The sequence below is a fragment of the Hypanus sabinus genome, chromosome 14, assembly GCF_030144855.1.
Source record: "Hypanus sabinus isolate sHypSab1 chromosome 14, sHypSab1.hap1, whole genome shotgun sequence".
NCBI lineage: Eukaryota > Metazoa > Chordata > Chondrichthyes > Myliobatiformes > Dasyatidae > Hypanus > Hypanus sabinus.
This window is the reverse complement of record NC_082719.1, coordinates 91,530,825-91,550,324: the sequence shown is the minus strand read 5'-3', so window position 1 is coordinate 91,550,324 and position 19,500 is coordinate 91,530,825. Positions and strand designations below refer to the sequence as shown.

The 19,500-nt window shown below is 40.2% G+C and overlaps 1 protein-coding gene across 3 annotated transcripts in view; it reads left to right on the top strand.

Annotated features, from left to right (window-relative positions):
- Positions 1-19,500, top strand: part of LOC132404980 (kinesin-like protein KIF24) — an 81,426-nt gene that overhangs the window by 7,107 nt on the left and 54,819 nt on the right. For all 3 annotated transcript variants that reach the window (XM_059989636.1, XM_059989635.1, XM_059989634.1), the window contains exon 3: positions 10,055-10,244. In XM_059989636.1, the coding sequence (XP_059845619.1) occupies positions 10,055-10,244 (190 nt within the window). The remainder of the gene's footprint in view (positions 1-10,054; positions 10,245-19,500) is intronic.

Here is a 19,500-nt window from a genome sequence, read left to right as displayed (position 1 = left end):
GTTTGTCAAATTTTTAGATGTCGTATCAAACCTCCGCAGACTCCTAAGGAAGCCTTAAATTTGTGGCCTTCTGGAGCATACTGGTTCTTGGTGTTCAGTGTAGTAATACCATTCTCTTGAAACTGTGATGCCACAGTTCAAAAATGCTGTTAAGGCATGTTGCTGATTGGAGTGTATTTTCTGTTAAGTTTTTTGATATTGTGTGTAGAGGTGAGGCAAAGCAACACAGCTGAGTAGATCACCTATTCTTTGCTATTTGGGAGGTTATGGACACTTCCAGTGACTTGGACAACTATATGTGTAGTTAATGTCTCCAGCTGGCTGTTGGGGTTTGGTCCATGAGCAGCTCTAGTGTATCTGTGGGCCGGATCCGGAACTTCAAGGATAGCTCATTTAAGGAGGAAGTCATATTGCAGGTCAAGAGTGTGGAGACAGCGTGGATCAGAGCAAGAATCCACTCTTGTTGATTTTGTTCAGTAAGCAGATTAATCCCTTTTTTTTATATACCATTGAGAGTGAAGGCCAGAGCTGTGAATGTGGCACTAAGTGAGTTGGCTGCACAGGATGAGAAGAACAATGAGAGTGCATTTGTTTTAAGGGATTCAGTAGTTAGGAGATGGGCATTGCTGCAATGTGTCTCAGAAAGATAGTGACAACTCATAAATGTGACATTGCCACTCCTGTTGTCAGGAGCAAGAATGACTGAGTGAGCTGAGCAGTGTACCAAAGAACTAGAAGCTGTGGTCTTTTTTAAAAAAAAATTATTCAAAGGGTGTGGCTTCACAGGCTAAGTGTGCATTTAATTACCCATCTCTGGTTACTCTTGAAGGAGGTGGTGGTGAGTTGCCTTCTTGAACCACTGCAGTCCTTTGGTGTACCCATAGTACTGTTAAGGAGGGAGTAGCAGTAGCCCTGTAACAATGAAGGAATGGCTTTATACAGTGAATTCTGGTTAATTGAGTCAATGGCTTATCGTGGCAGCTGCTTATTTGGGACAACTCTTAAAGAGCAAAAACTAATCAAGAAAATAGCTGGGATTTCCTTTTATTTGGGACACTATGCCACTTAATTGAGACAGTCAGTTGTGTGCAGTTATGTGGCCTAGGGAATACACTTTGCTTAGAGTGAACAGTTTTTAAGTAGCGTCAGTTGCATGTGCGTGTGTTATGTTATTCATCTGGACTGGCAGACACTGAATTAAAAAGCAGTGAATACTACTTAATGCAGGAAGGCAATGAAGGCAGTCCATTATCTGTACCAGGCATCTGCACTGATTTTGTTCATTTATAGTCAATCAAAAGAACATGATGGCATACACTGGATGAACTCATCTGCCATAGCTATTAGGAATAATACACATTTTTATGGTACTGTAGCAGTAAAAATGTGTTCTAATTTATTCTGGATTCAATTTAAATGTATAATTTGTTACTCGATTAAATGGTGGTTTTTTAAAATATACATTAACTATTTCCTGGACACGTCATCTAATTGAGTCAAATGGTAGCGGTCCCAATGTGTCCCAATTAATGAGAATCCACTGTATTTCCATGTCAGGATGGTGTGGGGCTAGGAGAGCAATTTCCAGGTGATGGTGTTTCCATGCTTTCTTAGCCCTTGTGGTTCCAGTTGGTGGAAGTGTTGGGTTTGGATGTTGATGTCAAAGGAGTCTTGGTGATGGTACGAACTGCTACAACTGTGCGTGGTGGAGTGACTGAATGGCTGCGATGTCTATCAAGTAGGCCGCGATGCCCTGTATAGTGTCTCGCTTCTTGACTGTTGTTGAAGCTACTCTCATTCAGGCACATTGGTATGGTACAAATGACCTGGAGGGAAGGAGAGATGAAGTTTTGTGAACAGGTTTTTGCATGCAGGGGAGAAAGATTAGCTCAAAGACAATAATCTGACTGGTGATTACTGTAATCCAAGTGCTACATGCTCACAAGTGCAGAAGAAGCACATAAATAAATTAATGCATCAAATGACACACACAAAATGCTGGTAGAGCACAGCAGGCCAGGCAGCATCTATAAGGAGAAGCGCTGTCGACGTTTCGGGCCGAGACCCTTCGAAAGATCCTAGCCAGAGGCTCAGCAATCTCTTCCCTCGCCTCGTGGAGCAGCCTGGGGAGTATTCCATCAGGCCCCGGGGACTCATCCGTCCTAATGTATTTTAACAACCTCCTCTCCCTTAATATCAACATGCTCCAGAACATCAACCTCACTCATATTGTCCTCACCATCATCAAGTTCCCTCTCATTGGTGAATACCGAAGAGAAGTATTCATTGAGGACCTCGCTCACTTCCACAGCCTCCAGGCACATCTTCCCATTTTTATCAGTCCTACCTTCACTCCCGTCATCCTTTTGTTCTTCACATAATTGAAGAATGCCTTGGGGTTTTCTTTTACCCTACTCACCAAGGCCTTCTCATGCCCCCTTCTTGCTCTTCTCAGCCCCTTCTTAAGCTACTTTCTTGCTACCCTATATTCCTCAATAGGCCCATCTGATCCTTGCTTCCTAAACCTCATGTATGCTGCCTTCTTCCACCTGACTAGATTTTCCACCTCACTCGTCACCCATGGTTCCTTCAGCCTACCATTCTTTATCTTCCTCACCGGGACAAATTTATCCCTAACATCTTGCAAGAGATCCTTAAACATCGACCACGTGTCTGTAGTACATTTCCCTGCAAAAGCATCATCCCAATTCACACCAGCAAGTTCTAGCCTTATAGCCTCATAATTTGCCCTTCCCCAATTAAAAATTTTCCTGTTCTCTCTGATTCTATCCTTTTCTATGATAATGCTAAAGGCCAGGGAGCGGTGATCACTGTCCCCCAGATGCTCACCCACTGACAGATCCGTGACCTGATCCGGTTCATTACCTAATACTAGATCTAGTATGGCATTCCCCCTAGTCGGCCTGCCAACATACTGTGACAGGAATCCAACCTGGACACACTTAAGAAACTCTGCCCCATCTAAACCCTTGGAACTAATCAGGTGCCAATCAGTATTAGGGAAGTTAAAGTCACCCATGATAACAACCCTGTTATTTTTGCACCTTTCCAAAATCTGCCTCCCAATCTGCTCCTCGGTATTTCTGCTGCTACCAGGGGACCTATAGAATACCCCAGTAGAATAACTGCTCCCTTCCTGTTCCTGACTTTCACCCATACTGACTCAAAAGAGGATCCTGCTACATTACCCACCCTTTCTGTAGCTGTAATAGTATCCCTGACCAGTAATGCCACCCCTCCTCCCCTTTCCCCCCTTTCTATCCCTTTTAAAGCACTGAAATCCAGGAATATTGAGAATCCACTCCATACCCTGGTGCCAGCCAAGTCTCTGTAATGGCCACTACATCATAATTCCATGTATGTATCCAAGCTCTCAGTTCATCACCTTTGTTCCTGATGCTTCTTACATTGAAGTACACACACTTTAGCCCTTCCACCTTACTACCTTTACACTCTTTATTCTGCTTCTCTTTCCTCAAAGCCTCTCTATATGTTAGATTTGGCTTTACTCCATGCACTTCTTTCACTGCTCTATCACTCCAGGTCCCATCCCCCTTGCAAATTAGTTTAAACCCTCCCGAACCATGCTAGCAAACCTACCTGCAAGGATATTGCTCCCCCTCGAGTTCAGGTGCAACCCATCCAATCTGTACAGGTCCCACCTTCCCCAGAAGAGATCCCAATGATCCAAAAATCTAAAACCCTGCCCCCTGCACCAACTCCTCAGCCACGCATTCAACTGCCATCTCCTCCAATTCTTACCATCACTATCACGTAGCACTGGCAGCAATGCTGAGAACACCACCCTTGAGGTCCTGTTCTTCAGCCTTCTGCCTGGTTCCCAAAACTCACACTTCAGGAGCTCATCTGTCTTCCTGCCTATGTCGTTGGTCCCAACATGTATCACAACTTCTGGTTGCTTTCCCTCTCGTACCAGGATGTCATGCACCCAGTCGGAGACATCTCGGACCCTGGCACCCCGGAGGCAACAAACCATGCAGGTGTCCTTCTCGCGTCCACAAAATTTCCTGTCTGCTCCCCTGACTATAGAATCTCCAATGACAACAGCTCTGCTCTTCTCCATCCCATTCTTCTGCATCACAGGGTCAGACTCAGTGCCAGAGGCCCTGCCACCGTGGCTCACACTTGGTTGGTCATCCTCGCCAACAGTATCCAGGACAGTAAATTTATTATTCAGGGGAATGGCTACAGGGGTGCTCTGCACTACCTGTCTTCTCACCTTCGCTTTACCCCCTCTGCTGTCACCAAATGACCTGCTTCCACAGCCTAGGTGTGACTATCTCCCTGTAGCTCTCATCTATGACTGCCTCATTCTCCCTTATGAGTCAAAGGTCATTCAGCTGCTGCTCCAGATTCCTCACACGGTCTTCCAGGTTGCCCAGCCACATGCATTTCTGGCAGATGTGCCTCTACAGTAGAGGAGAGTTCCCCCAAGACTGCCACATCTCACAGGGGAGACACATCACCGACTCAAGAGGCATTGTAAAGACCAACTGGGAACAAACTCGTCCTCCGCCCCTTCTCATCAAAGCCTCAAAGCTCCACTCACTCACTGGCTGTTACATGTGTGGATAGAGCGTTGGCTGATTGGCAGGAGACAGAGAGTGGGATTCTGGTTGGCTGCTGGCTACCAGTGGTGTTCCACAGGTGTCCATGTTGAGGCTGCTTCTTTTTACGTTGTATATCAATGATTTGGATTATGGAGTAGATGGTTTTGTGGCTAAGTTTGCTGATGATACAAAGATAGGTGGAGGGGCCGGTAGTGCTAAGGAAACAGAGACTTGGATAGATTGGGAGAATGGGCAAAGAAGTGGCGAATGAAAAACAATGTTGGAAAGTGCATGGTCATGCACTTTGGTAGAAGAAATAAACGGGCAGACTATTGTTTAAATGGGGAGAGAATTCAAAGTTCTGAGATGCAACGGGACTTGGGAGTCCTCGTGCAGGATACCCTCAAGATTGAGTCGGTGGTGAAGAAGGCAAATGCAATGTTGGCATTCATTTCTAGAGGAATAGAATATAAGAGCAGGGATGTGATGTTGAGGCTCTTTAAGGCACTGTTAAGACCTCACTTGGAGTACTGTGTGCAGTTTTGGGCTCCTTATTTAAGAAAGGATGTGCTGATGTTGGAGAGGGTTCAGAGAAGATTCACTAGAATGATTCTGGAAATGAGAGGGTTAACTTATGAGGAACATTTGACTGCTCTTGGACTGTACGCCTTGGAGTTTAGAAGAATGAGGGGGGACCTCATACAAACTTTTGGAATATTAAAAGGTATGGACAGAGTGGATGTGGCAAAGTTGTTTCCCATGGTGGGGGAGTCTAGTATGAGAGGGCATGACTTAAGGATTGAAGGGCACCCATTCAGAACAGAGATGCAAAGAAATTTTTTTAGCCAGAGCCAGAGGGTGGTGAATCTATGGAATTTGTTGCCACGGGAGACAGTGGAGGCCAAGTTATTGGGTGTATTTAAGGCAGAGACTGATAGGTATCTGAGTAGCCAGGGCATCAAAGGTTATGGTGAGAGGGCGGGGGAGTGGGACTAAATGGGAGAATGGATCAGTTTATGATAAAATGGCAGAGCAGACTCGATGGGCCAAATGGCTGACTTCTGCTCCTTTGTCTTCTGGTCTTATTTTTCACAGAATGTGGTGGTTTGTCTCCACCTACTGGCAGAATGCAGTATATCTTGCCAAAGAATCTCAGCCCAAAATGTCAACTTACTTTTTTCCATAGACGCTGCTTGGCCTGCTGAGTTCCTCCAGCATTTTGTGTGTGTGTTGCCTGGATTTCCAGCATCTATGGAAAACTAATTAATAGCAGTTAAACTAATAGTTGTCAACTTCCTCATTTTTCATTGGCTAAGCGTTAGCACATGACCCGGTGATTGGTTTATGCTTACCTAAGCAATTTTCTGTTAGTTCGAGTGTGAAGGTGATGGATTTTTCAGAGGTGACATCTTTTTCTCTTTTTATCTTTGCTTAATTTGCTGTTCATTCATCTATTTCATTTCTCAGCTCTTTACTTAGTTTGCTTCGTATTTGTATGTTTGTTTAAATTTTAAAATAAATGATCATTCAGAATTGAGACTGCTTGCCATTTTTGACTCCTGGAGGATGCCCAAGGATCAGAAAATAACAGATTCAGCACAGTCCTCTGCCTCCCTTACTCATGTTTCTGCAATGGCTGTAATATCCCAGTCCTACATAGCTATCCACGCCTGAGCTCATTTGCTTTACCTGTCAGGCCTTGTGCATTGAAATAAATGCAATTTAATCCATCAGTCTGTCCTTGCCATTGCACTCCTGTCTTGTCTACTGAACGCTGTATTTGAATTGGGAATTGCAAGCAAAAAAGAAATGGGATGTTGCCTTTTATTAAAGAATATCGTTAGTGGAGTACTTAGTAAAGATGTTGGCATGGCAAGTAATGATAGAATATGATATAATTGGCTGGAGCTGAGCAGCAGCAGGAGGCAGAAAATATTGATGGAAGTTGCACCATCAAGGACATGTGTATCTACGGAAAGGTGCTGGAAAAGGGCCAGCAACATCACGAAGGATCCTACCCACCTGCTCATGGACTGTTTGTCCCATCAGGGAGGAGGCGACATAGGATCAACTCTAAGACCACCAGACTCAAAAACAGTTTCTTTCCCCTAACAGTAAGGCTGATTAAAACCTCCACCCACTAACCCACCCCTCCACACCCCCAACCACCACTACTTTAACATTTCCTGTCAGTCACCTTATGTACAGACACTCCTGTGTCTAACGTCACTTTATGCTTTTGCAATCAATCTGTGTACAAAGTGTTTTTTAATTTTTTTTGTGCTGCATCAGATCTGGATTAACAAATATTTTGTTCTCCTTACGCTTGTGTACTGGAAATTACATGAAACGATTTTGAATCCTGAATTAGTTGTGATGAAGGATACAGTGCTAAAGTAGAATTTAGAGATACATATACCCAGAGATTGGCTGCGTGGTGGTGTAGTGCATTTAGCACTGGACTTCAAGGCGAGCGGTTCCAGGTGTGAATCTGGCCAGGTCCTTGCAAGCTTTCCATCCAGGCTAGGTTGAGTGTCCAGCGAGCAACTCAGCCTTGTAAAAAAAAATCAGACAAATGCTTAAGAAAAGACTACGTTGCTGCCTGATGTGCCGCAAGGTGTGGAGAGGGAAAAGTGCCCAGTAATATGATATTATGGACTGTCATGGATTTTAATTTAAATGTAGATTAGGCAAATCAATTAGTACTAACAATGTAGAAGATGAGTTCCTGGAATGCATATGAAATCAGCCTTTAGACTGTAGACACAAAAGACTCCCGATACGGGGATCTGGCTCAACAAGTAATCTATTGTAGGAACTTGGCAGGTTGAGCAGAGTGTTTTGGGGGAGGTGGAGGAAATGTTCACACTTTGGGATGAAGCCTTCTATCAAGATTGAGAGCGAAGGAGGGAGATGTCCAGTATAAAGAATTGGGTGTGGTGTGACAGGAACCTGAGGTGGACTGAGAAGGGGTGAAAGATGGTGGGCAGATTCTGCCAGGGAGGGAGATTGGAGTTGGGAGATAATATCATGTCAAAGTCAAGTTTTATCGAAGTATGTTTATGTTACCATACTACCGTAATACTCATTTTCTTGCAGGAATTTACAGAAAAATAAGGAAATAGAATAGAATTTATGAAAAACTGTGCATAAATGTAGAACATACAAGGTAAATGATAGGGCACTGAGGAGTGCAGTAGAACAGAGGGATCTAGGAATACAGATACAAAATTCCCTAAAAGTGGCATCACAGGTAGATAGGGAACTAAAGAGAGCTTTTGGTACATTGGCCTTTATAAATCAAAGTATTGAGTATAAGAGTTGAAATGTTATGGTGAGGTTGTATAAAGACATTGGTGAGGCCGAATTTGGAATATTGTCTGCAGTTTTGGTCACCGAATTACAGGAAGGATATTAATAAGGTTGAAAGAATGCAGAGAAGATTTACAAGGATGTTGCCAGGACTTGAGAAACTGAGTTATAGAGAAAGGTTGAATAGGTTAGGACTTTATTCCCTGGAGCATAGAAGAATTAGGGGATACTCGATAGAGGTATATAAAATTATGATGGGTATAGATGAGTGAATGCAAGCAGGCTTTTTCCACTGAGGATAGGGGAGAAAAAAACCAGAGGTGTGGAATGAGCTGCCAGATGAAGTGGTAAATGCGGGCTTAGTTTTAACATTTAAGAAAAACTTGAACAGGTACACGGATGAGAGGTGTATGGAGGGATATGGTCCAGGTGCAGGTCAGTGGGACTTGGCAGAAAAATGGTTCGGCACAGCCAAGAAGGGCCAAAGGACTGTTTCTGTGCTGTAATGTTCTATGGTTCTAAATCAAGATTGACAAATAAATATGAAAAAGATTGTGCAGATAAATATTGAGAACATGAGTTGTAGAGTCCTTGAAAGTGAGTCTGTAGGGCATGTAATCGATTCAGATTTGTAGTGAGTGAAGGAGGCTGCTGGTTGTAGGATAATAACTATCCTGAAGCTGGTGGGGTTAAAGACGTGGGTTATGTCATTTAACTTTCCCAAAGAGAAAATGGCTGGAGTCACTTACACTTTCATACAAGGATGTTTATTAGTTGCATCAAAGATTTGTGAAAATAGTGAAAAAATGCCAATATTTACCAAAAGATTTCTACAAGAAATCACAATAATAGCTCTGTACTTATTGTCCAGTGTGAACTCTTGGTAGCCCCGATCTCTCTCCCATACTGAGGGGTGATGAGTTCCTTTTATAGGCACTAGGACATACTGTATCATCTGTTATTCCCAACAAAGTTAACGTAAGATCACACATGAATATGGTGGAATACCTGGTTTCCCATGGGAGGAGTTCTCAGCTCATGTAAAGGATAGATCACTTTTCTCCAGGTTCTCCTTGAGCCAGCACTGCTTCAATGGTTAGTTCTGAGGCATCCACCTGCTGGTGTGGGACCAAAGGCTCCTACAGCTCCTGCCTGATGTGGATAATAGATGGAAACAGGCAAATGGGGGGGAATGAATAAGAAACAGATAAAATGAGGTGTGAGAAGGAAGATGAAGGTTGGAGACAGTGACTATATGGTGATAAGCTTTCACTTGTATGTTTTACTTTGATCTCTCTGTTTAACTATCAAGGTATTGTATCTTTTGTTTTCCATTTGTGGGGAATATGCTGAAGTCTGAAATCATGAATTTCTTGTTTATTATTTCAACTGCAGTTATTGCTTTCAGCTTATTTGGGGCTGAGATTACATTTTAATCTGTAGAAATTAGTTTGTCTCCTTTTGAATATTTTAATTAAAGGTGAGAACTCTGCTTAACAAGCAGCAGAGCAAGCAGGAAATCGTTTGGGATCCAGATGCACTCTTGAGCCTGAGTAGGGTAGAATTTCCATTCTCCCATTGTGGTCACTGATGTCAGACCAAATAATGCATGTTTCACATTGGGGACTTCTTTAAGTAAACATCACCCTGTTCAATATGAACTACTTTTTTTAACTGATGAAAGACTCTGATATAACCACAAAGCTATAAAATTCTATGTACTGAAAAAGTGGCAAGTGCTCATTGGAATGTTGTTTTAATTTGTTCTTGAAATGTGAGTGCAATTACTCACTGTTCTTTCTTGCCTGGGAGTGCTGGTAGTGTATAGCCCATAATTTTTAAGGGAATTTGGAAAGAAAATATTAGAAATGCTCTGGAGGTAAACTTGTATCTATGGGGAAAAGAACCCCGAGTAACTTTGCATATCAAAACTTCTCATCAATCTTTCTGAAGACAACTCAAATCATCAAGTTGAAGCATTTGGTTTATTTTTCTCTCTCAATTAACACTGTCTAATTAGCTGAGTTTTATATTTCAGAACAGCAGGTTGTCTTTTATGACTTGTTTTATAATATTGATAACAAACTATAGTCACTGTTGTCATAGATTTTCTATTAACATTGTTATTTTCTTCATATTCTTAATCCTAGGCATACCAACCATGTGAAAGAACAGACTTGGACTGAGCTGGAAAAAATCCATGTGTGCGTAAGAAAGCGACCTCTTAGAGTACGAGAAATACGACGTGGTGAAATTGATATTGCAAAAGTTGAAGGAGAAAAATCTATTCTTGTTTGTGAAAAAAAGGAAGCAGTTGATTTGACACATTATCTCCAACAAGTAATTTTATTTTTATTTCTGTTCATCTTTTTTCAACTACAAATGCTGATCACTACATATATAGTAAATCCCTACAGAAGGCTTGAGTAACTCAGCAGGTCAGGCAGCAGTTATAGAGGGGAATAAGCAGCTGATGCTTTGGGCTGAGACCCTTCATCAGGGTGGTTTTCCCTCCTCTTTTCCAGTCCTGATGAAGGGTCTCAGCCTGAAACATTAACTATTTATTTCCATAGATGCTGCCTGAGCTGCTAAGTTCCTCCAGCATTTCGGTGCTTGTCTGGATTTTCAGCTGAGTTTACAGTAGATTCCTTTTGTTCTGTTAATTTTTTTTATTAGTTTTTTTATACATTTTCTACATTGCTACAGATAAAAAAACCCAGATCAAAATGAAGAGCATTAATACAGTGCAAAAATAAACATACAATAATAATATAATACAAAAAAAAGATAATTGAGAAAGCACCCAAATTGAAGGCATGTAAAATTAGTATCCTCCCCAAGCACCGCAAAAACTCCAGACCAACCACAACACATATACAGAATATAAATCAGGACATTCAAACCCCCAAAACTGTAAATACACTTAGCAACAGAAGATATTAATGCCTACTACCAAAAAAAAGGAGCTGAAAGCAAGGGACCGAAAAAAAAACCCTAGTCAAGAGGAAGGTTATGAAAGTACTCAATAAAAGGTCCCCAGACCTTATGGAACTTTATATCCGAATTAAGAACTGAGTAATGAATTTTTTCAAGGTCTAAGCAGGACATAATATCATTAAGCTATTGAGCATGCGTGGGTGGGGCAACATCTCTCAATCTAAGGAGGATTAAACGTCCAGCCAGGAGAGAAGCAAAAGATAATATTCGACACTTAGTCGAACTCAGACGTAAATCTGTCTCACCCAAAAAACTGAACAAAGCAATTAAAGGGTTAGGTTCTAGGTGGTGATTCAGAATATACGATAACGTTATGAAGACGTCTTTCCAAAATTTGTCCAAGCTAGGACAAAACCAGTACATATGAATGAGAGAGGCCTCGCCCCTTTTGCATTTATCACAAAGAGGACTAATATTAGGGTAAAATCGAGAAAGTTTAGATTTAGACATATGGGCTTCATGAACAATCTTAAACTGTAAAAGGCAATGGCGAGCACAAAGAGAGGTTGAATTAACCGATTTGAGAATCGAGTCCCAAGTCTCATAAGATAAGGAGATATTTAAATCATGCTCCCAAGCCATTCTAATTTTATCAACAGGGGCACGTCGTAAGGATGCTAATTTATTACGAATAAATGATATTAAACCTTTACCTAGTGGGTTAATAGAAAGAAATAAATCCATAACCTTTTTCTCAGGCATTTCAGGGAAGTTAGGAATTAAAAGATTAATAAAGTGTCTAATTTGGAGATAACTAAAAAAATGAGTATTGGGCAGATTGAACTTAGCAGAGAGCTGTTGAAAAGATGCAAAGCGATTATCAATAAAAAGATCTTCAAAATGTCTAATGCCCTTCCTATACCAATCATGGAATGCTGAATCTTACGTAGTAGGTAAAAAAAGGTGATTATGTAAGATAGGGCTAGAAAAGGAAAAACCATGGAAACCATAAAATTTCCTAAACTGAGCCCATATACGCAAAGTGTGTCTAACAAGAGGATTAACAATCTGGACAAACTACTAGGGAGTACAGAGCCAAGAAGTGCAGAAATAGATAAATCTTTAGTGGAACTCAACTCCATTGCCACCCAATTAGGGCACTCGTGTTGGCCATGGAAAAAAGACCAAAAGGTAGCACAAAGTATATTGGCTGCCCAATAATATAAACGAAAGTTTATAATAAGCCATGCCACCCTCTTTCTTAGATTTTTGGAGATAAACTTTATTAATTCTAGAGCGCTTATTCTTCCACAGATATGACAAAATAATAGAGTCCAAGGAATCAAAAAAAGATTTAGGAATAAAAATTTGGATTGATTGAAATAAATATAAAAGTTTAGGGAGAACATACATTTTAACAACATTGATACGACCTACCAAAGACATAGATAGAGGTGACCATTGTAACAGACTCTGTTTTATAGTATATGAAAGATTGGCAAAATTTTCACGAAAGAGATCTTTAAACTTCTTTGTGACTGTAATCCCAAGATAAGTTAATTGATTATGAACTACTTTAAAAGGGAGATCACAGAATGTTAATTCTTGTGCTTCTTTATTAATTGGGAAAAGTTCACTCTTATGTAAATTAAGTTTATAGCCAGAGAACTTGCTAAACTGATCAAGAAGTGAAAACATTGGAGGTAAGGATGCAGACGGATTTGAAAGAAAAAGTAATAAGTCATCAGCATAAAGAGAAACTTTATGCTCAACACCCCCTCTCCAAATCCCGGTTCAGGACAGTTTCGAAATGCTATCGCCAAAGGTTCTATAGCCAAATCAAAGAGAAAGGGACTTAAAGGGCATCCCTGACGGGTGCCACGTTTGAGGATAAATAACTGGGATTTCTGAAAATTAGTCAAAACAGAGGCAGTAGGACACAGATATAGCAATTTGATCCAAGAGATAAAACTTTGACCGAAGTCAAATTTTTCTAAAACTGCAAAAAGGTAGTTCCACTCTATACGATCAAATGCTTTCTCAGCATCGAGGGAAATAACACATTCAGGAATCCCTGTTGGAGGTGAATATAAAATGTTAAATAAATGCCGAATGTTAAAAAAAGGAAGACAGTTTTTAATAAAACCAGTTTGATCATCAGAAATAATAGAGGGAATAACAGTTCCTAATCTATAAGCCAAAACTTTGGCCAAGATTTTAACATCAACGTTAAGCAAAGAAATCGGCCTATACGAGGAACACTCTGTTGGCTCTTTACCCTTTTTTATTAAAAGAATAATAGATGCCTCATTAAAAGAGGGTGGCAATTTACCGTAATTAAACGAGTCAGATAATACTGAGAATAACTGAGGAGAAAGAAGTGAAGAGAATGGTTTATAAAATTCTACAGGGTACCCATCAGGTCCAGGAGATTTCCCTGAGGACAATGCAGAAATTGCAAAAGATATTTCTTCTAATGATATAGGCGCATTAAGTTTAGCTTTAAAATCAGATGAAAGCGAAGGAATATTCAGATTATTTAAAAAATGATCAACAGAGATATTCTCATTCAGAGATTCAGAGGAATAAAGTCGAGAATAAAAATTTTTAAATGCGTCATTGATTTCTAAGTGATCCGATGTAAGGTCTCCATTCTCCTTCCGGATCTTTGTAATATGTTGCTTGGCTTTGGAACGCCTCAGCTGATTGGCTGGAAGTTTACCAGATTTGTCACCATGAATATAAAAGCGACTCTTACTTTCAAGAAGTTGGCGTTCGACAGGTTGAGTAGACAGAAGATTAAATTTAGTTTGAAGTTCTACATGCTTCTTGTATAATTCAGGATTCTTAGTTTGAGCATACAGTTGATCCAATTCTTTAATCTGATTAATGTCTAATCGATCTGCACAGGACTTTCTATTAAGATTTGCTGTATAGGAGATTATTTGACCCCTCAAATATGCTTTCATGGCATCCCAGACAACCTAGGATGACATTTCAGATGATGTATTGGTGTTAAAATAAAAGTTTATCTGATCCTTAATAAATTTTAGAAAGTCATCATCCGATAATAAAGTCGAGTCAAAACACCGGTGTTTATTCCTCTGAGGGAGACCAGGAAAATTTAAAGACAAAGTAATTGGGGCATGGTCAGAAATCAGTATACTCTGATAATCACAAGAATAGACAAATGGAATAAGTTGATTATCGAGTAAAAAGTAGTCAATTCTAGTAAAGGTATGGTGAACATGTGGGAAAAAAAAGAATAATCTCTCTCAGTAGGATGAAGGAAACGCCGTATATCAGAAATACCATAATTAGAGAGAAAAGAGTGAATAGCTAAGGCAGATTTAGTAGGTAGTCTAGTAACAGAGGACGATTGATCCAAATTAGGATCAACAATTGAAATCGCCACCCAGTATAAGAGAGTATGAGTTTAAATCTGGTAGTGAGGAGAAAAAATGTTCAAAAAAATTAACATCATCAAAATTGGGAGCATACAGGTTTGCTAGTACAACTTTAGTATTGTATAATTTACCAGAAACAATAATAAAACAGCCATTTGTATCAGATATCTTATTATGGAGTTCAAAAGGAATATTTGAATTAATAAGGATGGAGACCCCCCCCCCCCCCCCCCCCCCAGCTTTGGCGGCAAAGGATGAATGAAAATGCTGACCCGCCCACTTTGACAAAAGCCGAGAATTATCAAAACTACAAATATGAGTTTCTTGAAGGAAAGCAATGTCAGCTTTGAGTTGTTTAATATGCGAGAAGACCTTCCTTCTTTTAACAGGATGTTTCAGTCCCTTTACATTCCAGCTCACAAATTTAAGTGTATTAACCATTATCAATTGTTAGTGCATAGAAGGCAGCAGGCATATAAAAAATCAAGCAGTACAACAACAGTCTGGGAGCAAAAATGTAAACATAGATCCGTAGAATCAAAACAGAGACATGTCCTGAGTAACAAAGGAAAACAAAAGAAACAGTGAGTAGTGTTGGAACTGGAGAACCCACCCTACCCTCGCAACCCAAAACTAGACGGCTACCAAAAAAAGCAGCTAGCTCTACCAAAAAAATTAACCCAAATATGACTTCCAGTTCTGTGTCGTTAACAAAAGTTCCATATAAATAATATAGCAAATAATAACTAATTTATGCAGTAGAAAACAGAATTACAAATAGGAACAACTTCAACAGAAGTATAAAACTTAATACAAAGAAAATCAGAGGGAAACTAAAACTAACCTACCCGCGAAAAATTATAAAAGATTGAAAAAAAAAAGGGAGGGAGAAAAGGGGGAAGTTATAAATTCAAAGAGAGTACTTATCAACCATTTACAGAAAAAAAAGCAAAAGTGAAACTATGAATCAACCAACAGGGAGGCCTTCAATAAAAACTCCAAACCTCCAAAACAAGTTAAAGTCAATTGTAGATCTCTATAGATAAGGTTATACAAAAATAAAATAGATTACACAAGTAAAATCTAAAAGTCTGCAGGGAAACATTAAAGTTAGATTATCTATTTAGAAAAAACGTACCAAGTCCAGGTAGAGATTGACTGCAGCCCTTAGAGTTTCAATAGATAATGTCTGAAATATTCAAGTAAAGTCTGAGTTCGGAAAAAAATAGTTTTACTTCGAGAAGTACTTGTCAACCATTTTAGAAGGTCAGGCCGGTTCTGAAGAAGACGGGGTGGCTGGAAGACTTCCAACAAACGCCTCAGCCTCCTTCACTGATTTAAACCACTTATAATCTCCAGTAGTAAGTGTAATTCGAAGATCGGCTGGATTTCGAAGAGAGGGTCTGAATCCGCGATCAAAAAGCACTTTCATTACACCTTTAAACTCAGCACGCATCTTCAGAACCTGGGGGCATAATCCTCCACAAAACAAATGACCGCGTCATGAAAAGCAAAAGTACCTCTGCGGCGTGCCTCCATAATCAAATGGTTTTTCACCTGGTAGTGATGAAAGCATAGAATGACCGGCCGTGAGCGGGAACCCAGAATTGCACGAGGAACATACATCCTGTGAGCCCTTTCAAGCTCAGGTGGAGTCGGAAGAAATTCTTTCCCAAAAATCTCACAGAGATAATCAGAAAAAAATTCAACGGGAGAGCCCTTTTCGGTGGCTTCTGGCAAACCAAGAATTCGTAGATTGCAACGTCTGCTCTGATTTTCAAGATCCACCATTTTGGAAAAAAGTTTGCTGTTCTTCTCCTCTAGGTTGGAGCAGAGAGTTTCAAGATATTGAACACGGCGTTGTAAATCTTCAGAAGTTAAGTCGATGCGAGATAAATGTTCAGCATCTTCATCCACTCTAGCAATTTTAAATCCAGCTGGTTGAAAGATGTTCTAAATTCAGTTCTAAAATCCTTTAAAGTATCTTGTCGATGTTGTTCCAAAACGGCGAGAATGTTAGCCGGCAAAGCCGTAGAAGTCTCCCTTTTCCCAGTTTTAGTACTTTTGGTAGACATTATAAGATAGATGTGTTCGCAGGCAGGTAAAAGAGAACTAATAAGATACCTAACTAAGGTTTAAGAAGGGAGACGTATAGTGCAAGGGTAGGAAGAATAACTGAGCAAAAGTTCGGAGCGACTAAACAATCGCCATCTTACCGGAAGTCCCCCGTTCTGTTAAATTGAAGCATTATTAATTCTAGTTACTTAAAAACAAATGTTGAATGGCATTATTATGGATAATGCTGTTTAGAATGCAGTAAATAATAGGGTTGGATGATAAGGCAATGCTTTTCTGTTGATATTCCTGTTGGTAACATATATCTATGCTTTCATTTGATCAAATATATAACCATATAACAATTACAGCACGGAAACAGGCCATCAATTTATAAATATTCATATATCTCTATATCTACTGTACATTTCTCACTTGTCTCTATTAAATATCTCTTTGACCACGGCAACCTTTTTCAAAGGGAATTTTCTACCTAAGGTTTCCATTGAAAAAGGTGTTGATGTCACTTTGATGTTTTGGTTTCCTTCTTGTTACATGGTTACCACTATTCAATGAGAAATAATTTTGTTATGGGACAACATGTGAATATATTTCATATTGCACAGACTAATGGTTCTGTCAAAATAAAACTTATTAAATACTATTAATGCCTTGATCATGACATTAACTTTTCAAGCAATCATTATAAATTGGCTACTACATAGATGGCTCAGTAGCATGTTAAACAAATATTACTGTATTGGATAAATTGGTGCAGAGATAACCTGTGTGGCATGAAGGAGCAAGGTGAAGTAGGAGCCGTAATCAACAAAGGAAACCATATGTGATATGAATTACTGAAGATGTAGTGAAAACTAGTGATAAACACAAGAGATTCTGCCGATGCTAGAAAGCAAGAGCAATGCACTCAAAATGCTAGAGGAAGTTAGCAGGTCAGGCAGTATCTATTGGAAATAAATGAGCATTTGACATTTGGGCCAAGATTCTTCATCTTCTAAGTTTGGGGACCTGTAATCCTGATGAAGGGTCTTGGCCTGAAATGTTGACAGTTTATTCATTTCCATTGATGCTGCCTGACTTGCTGAGTTCCTCCAGCAATTTGTGAAAACTGGTGCTCGTGTTTTGTAGTTTGTGAGAAATTATGTGTTTGGTGTAAAATGGGGAATGTCTTTGGAATGGAAAGGAAATTACCTATAGTAAGTGTTTTTGTTTGAAGGCTAAAGAAGTTCCAAGTGCTATAGAGGACTGAAGACACTGTTGTAAAGTACTCTTGAGAAAATTATAGAAAAAGTTTTTACTCAACCATGCAGTTCTTGTGAACATCTTTGAAGGATCTCAGCCCAAAATGTCTATTCCCCTCCGTAGGTGCTACCTGACTGGCTGAATTCTCCAGCATTTTGTTTTGTGTTGCTCTGGATAGGAACATCTGAACACTTCCTAATTCAAACTGGAATTGATAGTGCTTCAGATCTGCTTTGTCCTGGACTTGAGGATGTTATCACTATTTGTTTTTGAGAAAAATGGTTGCATCTTGTGCTTATTTCCTCCATTTGGACTTTCAGAGAGGCTTCAAATGGATTAGCAGTCTTGCCAAAAATCAGTGCATGTGATGGTGATACAGAATGGGGGATTTTGTTGCCAGCTGCCAAGGGAGCAATAAAATATTACCATTCCTACCTTTTTAAAGCTGAACTTTGCAGTCACACTGTCTGCAGTAACAATAAATGTTTCAAATTATATAAATGCATTAGCGATCTTAAGAATGGTAGCCAAACTTGTCAGAACAGTCCACCCAGAAGGCAAGTTCACCACCTGGAAGTGTCAGGAAGGCCTTCCATTGTGCCAGAAAATGTGGGTGCTGGGAGGACTTCATGTAAGACTGAGGTGTTGAAGTTTGATACCACTACTCATTCCTCCTCCTGTGCACTCATTAGAAAACAATGTAAGTGTCCTCAGGGCAGGATGTATTAGAGAGACATGAGAGGCTGCTGTGTACTCTGTTTCAGAGACATGCTGTTGTTTGGACGCAGGATTCCAGCCCAAGGGTTTCACCATCTCCACTGCCCAGATTGGATACTAGCATTGGATACTGCAGCGTTTGCTTCTTGATAAACTTGTTAGGTTGGCAGTGTAACATATCCACTCCAGTTTGCCGACCATCACATCAACAGCAGATGTAATTTCATTGGCTCTTTACTCAACCTTGGAACATCTGCACAGTGAATATACATACACCAGGATGCTCTTCATTATCTATAGCTTACCATTTAATGCTATCATCCTCTCAAAAATAATCAATTAGCTCCAAGACCTAGGCCTAGCTACCTCCTTTTGCAACTAGATCGTAGGTTTCCTTCCCTGCAGTCCCCAGTCAGTTCAGATTGGCAACAAAACCTCTTCCACAATCTCCATCAGCACGTGCACCACAAGGCTGTGTGCTTAACCACCACTCTACTTACTCTGTACTTATGGCTGTGAGGCTAAGTACAGCTCCAGTGCCATACTTAGGTTTGCTGATGACACCACTGTTACTGGCCGAATCAAAGGTGGTGACAAATCAGCTTTTAGGAGGGAGCTTGAAAATCTGCCTGATTGGTGCCATAACAACAACCTCCTACTCAATGTCAGCAAGACCAAGGAGCTGATTATTGACTACAAGAGGAGGAAACCAGAGGTCTATGAGCCATTGCTTATCAGGGATCAGAGGTGGAGAGGGTCAGCAACTTTAAATTCCTTGGTGTTATCATTTCGGAGGATCTGTCCTGAGTCCAGCACACAAGTGCCATTACAAAGAAAGCATAGCAGTGCTTCTACTTTCTTAAAAGTTCACAAAGATTCAATGTGTCATTGAAAACTTGGTATGGAAACAGCAATGTCCTTAAAAAGAAAAGCCTACAAAAAGTAGTGGATAAAACCCAATCTATCATGGGTAAAGCCCTCCCCTTGATTGAGTACATCTACATGAAGCACTGTTGCAGGAAAGCAGCATCAGTTTTGAAAGATTCCCACCATCCAAACGATGCTTTCTTCTCACTGCTGCCGTCAGGAAAAAGGTATAGGATTTCAGGACCCACACCATCAGGTTCTGGAACAATTATTACCTCTCAACCATCAGGCTATTGAACCAGAGAGGATAACTTCACTTATCTCAACACTGAACTGTTCCCACAACATAT